Here is a 4217-nt window from a genome sequence, read left to right on the forward strand (position 1 = left end):
GTGTTCCCGCGGGAGCCTACGTCCTTCCACAGGTCTCAACCTACGTCCATATCAAATTTTATCCGAATCGGCTTAGTAGGCGTGAAAGCATAAAAGACAGAGTTATTTTCGCATTTATAATATTATGTACTACCTACTATTAATGTTTTTCACAAGTTTTCATTGCAATATTTAAAAGCACAATTTCGTAACCTATCAAATTTATAAGTCGGTACCTAGTACCACGCATAGTTTCAGAGAAAAAACGGTTTTGACTTACCGACTGACGTCCAAAAGTATAAGGATTCCATTTTTGTCTTTTGGCTACAGAACCCTAATAACACACGTTCACTCAGTTGTATACTTACATTGAATTTTCTTTGTAAACAAATTTTAAGCATTATAATAACCACCGCTTAAACAAAATATACTTAAAAAATATAACAACATAACTAGTGTCCATTGCCGTTGTTAAAAAAAAAAACGAAAACAGATGTTTGAAATATTTTTCAACAAGAACCACGTCCAAATAGTTTTGTTTATAACATTGGCGTATCTTAATTACGTGCCTAAATGTGGCGGTAATGACAGGAAACATCGTTCCACAGTAAATCCTTTTGTTATAACAAGGTGCATGCCCTTGGATAAAACTTTGAGAGGTACAGTATCTACTTCTTTCTGTCTTTCTTTTCGTCTTATGTCTTCCACCGGACTTTCGGTGATTCTGCCAATGTCATGGTTTGAACTCAGACACGAAGTTACGAAATTATACGATCTGAAAGGAGAAGATAAACAAATGTACAAACACAAAAAGTAGGTATTGTTAGTAAAAGAGAAGACAAGTTAATGATTATATTGTGTAGTGAGTGTGTAAGGTATGAAACAGTACTTAAAACCATTTTATAATGTCGCCTCGGCAATAATCGACAGCGTAGAATAGCGCAACCAACCGCCGAAATAACCGAATGGAAACACAATAAAATAACGACCTTATTACAAGTATATAAAACTGTAATTCAAATACAAAAGGTATTTATTGCTATCTCGCTCGTAATAGCAGACCGTTCAATTCGGAGGTTCTTTTGGCGTGCCATGCAAAATTTTTTAATTCCTTACTATCTACATCGATATGTGTCAATTCCAAGTTTATAAGCCTATCCGTTAGTCGACTTTTACGACATCAAAGGGAAAGAAATTGAGTGGTTCTATTATTTTTCTATTGGTCACGCGGCACAGAAGATAAGTAATTGGTATTTAATTTTGTAGCTCGTCACAAAGCTTGTTTTTTGAGGCCTGATACCGGGCCGTGTAGAGCGGACATATTGCAATGGTACTATGACGTCATTAAGAGGAAGTGTTACAGGTAAGGTTGTAACATACATACATATAATCACGTCTATATTCCTTGAGGGGTAGACATAGCCAACATAGTTGAGTTAGTATCTCGTAACACAAGTCTCGAACTTATTTCTAGGCTAACTTAATATGTGCGATTTGTTGCGTATTGTCCTTTATGTATAGCTATATAGTTCCATGAAGAAAAATTTGTTACACAAAAATAGTATGTTGAACGGAAACCTGGTATTCTATTTGGACCGAAAAACCCACCAGACACAAACGCCAATTCAATGGTTTTGTGGTGACATCTCTACGCCACAAGTCACAGAAACAAAATCACGCGACGCTATCAGCGAAGTCTAAATCGCACAAGCAAAGATTTCACGGATTGGAGCATATATACTCGTACAACCTCCGACACAACATCGTCTGTCGCGCGGTTCCCCAGGCATCACACCAGCCTGCAGGAAGATTTTCCCTTTGGTGGCGGTCGGTTTAAAATTATCTAGTAGGTATGCCAAATGGCTTTCAGTCCTGTGGATGTCAATAAATGCGATAAAGGGGCATGCTTACAGGTTTTTCTGGGGAGGCTGTCAGGGAAACGGGAACAGGTTCGAAACTGAAAAGGACTGTAGAGAATATTGCGCTCTGAACAGCACACATCCGCCGGGTGAGTTAAGTTTATTGTTCACTTTTTGGCGGGAACCCAAACGTCATGTTGTTCTGTGTAACATTTTTCCAATATGGCTGTTTTATCGACTGTTAATCGTAACATTCCTAACCACAATCTATACTAATATTATAAAGCTGAAGAGTTTGTTTGTTTGAACGCGCTAATCTCAGGAACTACTGGTTCGAATTCAAAAATTCTTGTGTTGAATAGACCATTTATCGAGGAAGGCTTTAAGCTTTAATCTAACATCACGCTGCAACTATAAGGAGCAAAAAAATAATGGAGAATGTAAAAGAAATCGGGGAAACTTATTCATCCTTGAGGGCTTCAATGATGCCCAAAATAACTATTCCACGCGGACGAAGTCGCGGTCATAGCTTCCAAAACGTCAGTGAAGTAAAAGCGGTATAATTAATAATACTTAGTAGTTGGGATTGGGATGTATAGAGATTAAAATCTTTATATTTCAGTTAAAATTCCATTTTTCTGCAACCTGGCGTTTGACTATGGGACATGTTTCGCAGATTATCAAAGATGGACTTTCGATAAGTTTTCAAAGTAAGTTTTATTCACATACTATATCTTTTTTTTCGACATTTATAATTACTAGTAATAAGAGTACCGGAAACCGCCGAGCTTGCATGGATAGAGTTATGAATGTGGATGAAGCGAAGGAAGTGTGCAGAGATCGTGGCAAGTGGAAAGAGGTAGTCTCTACCCCTCCGGGAAAGAGGAGTGATTTTATATATGTCAACTTATTGAATGCGAATTCCCCTTGAGACTTTAGAAAAAAAAATTACTTAGGTATTATGTGCCGTGTGGTCCCCGGCACTTAAGAATAGGACTTTCCTACGAATGTCGTAAAAGGCGACTAAATGCTTTATAAACTTGGGATTCTTCTTGTAGGTTATGGGCTAGCAGCCTATGTCACTAATCGAATCTTAATTCCATCATTAAACCAAACAGCTTAAGGTGGCCCTTCAGTCTTTTGAAGACTGTCAGCTCTGTCTACACCGCAAGGGATTAGACGTGACAATATGTATTACAGATAACCTATCATATGCTTTCATAGGCGCCTTTTACGATATCCATGGGAAGTCGTTCTATTCTAAAATAAATGAATGAATAAATATACATATATGTATATATGTCTATGATACCAGGACTTGTCGCCTCCGCCTCTACTCCGGATGTGGGGGGAACCAGAACAATTTCGAAACCAAGGAGGCCTGCGCGAAGACCTGCATCAGCTACCCCAACTCCACTTTCAACAGTTACCACAACTATAACATCTGTATACCCCTGTCGATGGCAGATTATAACTGACTTACCCGTGAACTGAGTATTAATTAAAAGTTTACCCCCTGTTTGAGGTCATTTAATTCTTTTTTTTTTAATTTAGACCAAGTCTAAATGTCTATCAACAGCGCCATCTAGTTAATTTCTCAGAACTTTATGTTTTGACTGTAGTTATACCGATTTGTATTAGATGGCATTGTTCGATTTACTGATAAGCACTGTTCTGCATTTCCGATTCCAAACCGATGTAAAAAAGATTCTAAAAAAAACATGGAGACGACGAACACACGCTCCTTTTATTTACTGTCAAGAAAGTTAAGTCTGTTTCTGTAAAAAAATTGCTTGGCATTTCTTCACTGACATATTTCAGAAAAAAAAACATATAAAATCCAAAATCAAATTGTGTCATATCTCGCTTAAAAAGTAGTACAATAGCGGGCAGTTCGGTTAGCGGGTTCAAATTGCGCGCTCTGATTGGCTCAACCGCACAAATATTTTCGCGCCAAAAAACATTTTGTCTGTCTTCTGCGCAGCTATATACTAGTCATAAGCAAATAAATATTATATTCTATACATTGGTATGACTTATAAAAATACTAAATAAATTAAATGAATAGAATTAAGTACTTTTATAATGATTTAAATTGGCATCTATAGTTCTAAGACTTTTGTCGAAACGTAATTAACGCTAAACATTCAATTTTACCTTGTGGTTCCATTTAGATAGTGACAGCAAGTCTATTGCTTTAAAATAATCCCAAGTTTATTTTAAGCTTTCCCTTAATTGACTCTTACAAGAAGCTGCCACACGCTATGCTTTATCTTCGCTATGCGCCTGTGCCCTTAGTCGCCTTTCACGACATCCACGCTTAAAATACGGAGTGAACCTATTCAATTAAGTCGGGATTTACACGGCAAAAAAATGCAG

General features: G+C 37.3%; 1 protein-coding gene across 1 annotated transcript; it reads left to right on the plus strand.

The window, feature by feature from the left end:
* Window positions 1-491: 491 nt before the first annotated feature.
* On the plus strand, window positions 492-3340 carry LOC106136551 (BPTI/Kunitz domain-containing protein). The gene is made up of 5 exons (XM_013337137.2): window positions 492-638; window positions 1246-1342; window positions 1893-1987; window positions 2461-2548; window positions 3154-3340. The coding sequence occupies exons 1-5, from the start codon at window positions 614-616 to the stop codon at window positions 3314-3316; spliced, it is 468 nt and encodes a 155-aa protein (XP_013192591.1). The 5' UTR covers window positions 492-613; the 3' UTR covers window positions 3317-3340.
* Window positions 3341-4217: the final 877 nt, after the last annotated feature.

This window comes from Amyelois transitella, chromosome 30 (assembly GCF_032362555.1).
Source record: "Amyelois transitella isolate CPQ chromosome 30, ilAmyTran1.1, whole genome shotgun sequence".
Lineage (NCBI taxonomy): Eukaryota > Metazoa > Arthropoda > Insecta > Lepidoptera > Pyralidae > Amyelois > Amyelois transitella.

Bases quoted from the DNA above. Each gene is read 5' to 3' on its own strand.
- LOC106136551 (XM_013337137.2), top strand. From the start codon at position 614: ATGCCCTTGGATAAAACTTTGAGAG. The intron at 1,343-1,892 runs GTAAGGTTGTAA...GCATGCTTACAG, and splicing joins ATTAAGAGGAAGTGTTACAG to GTTTTTCTGGGGAGGCTGTC. The intron at 2,549-3,153 runs GTAAGTTTTATT...CTATGATACCAG, and splicing joins ACTTTCGATAAGTTTTCAAA to GACTTGTCGCCTCCGCCTCT.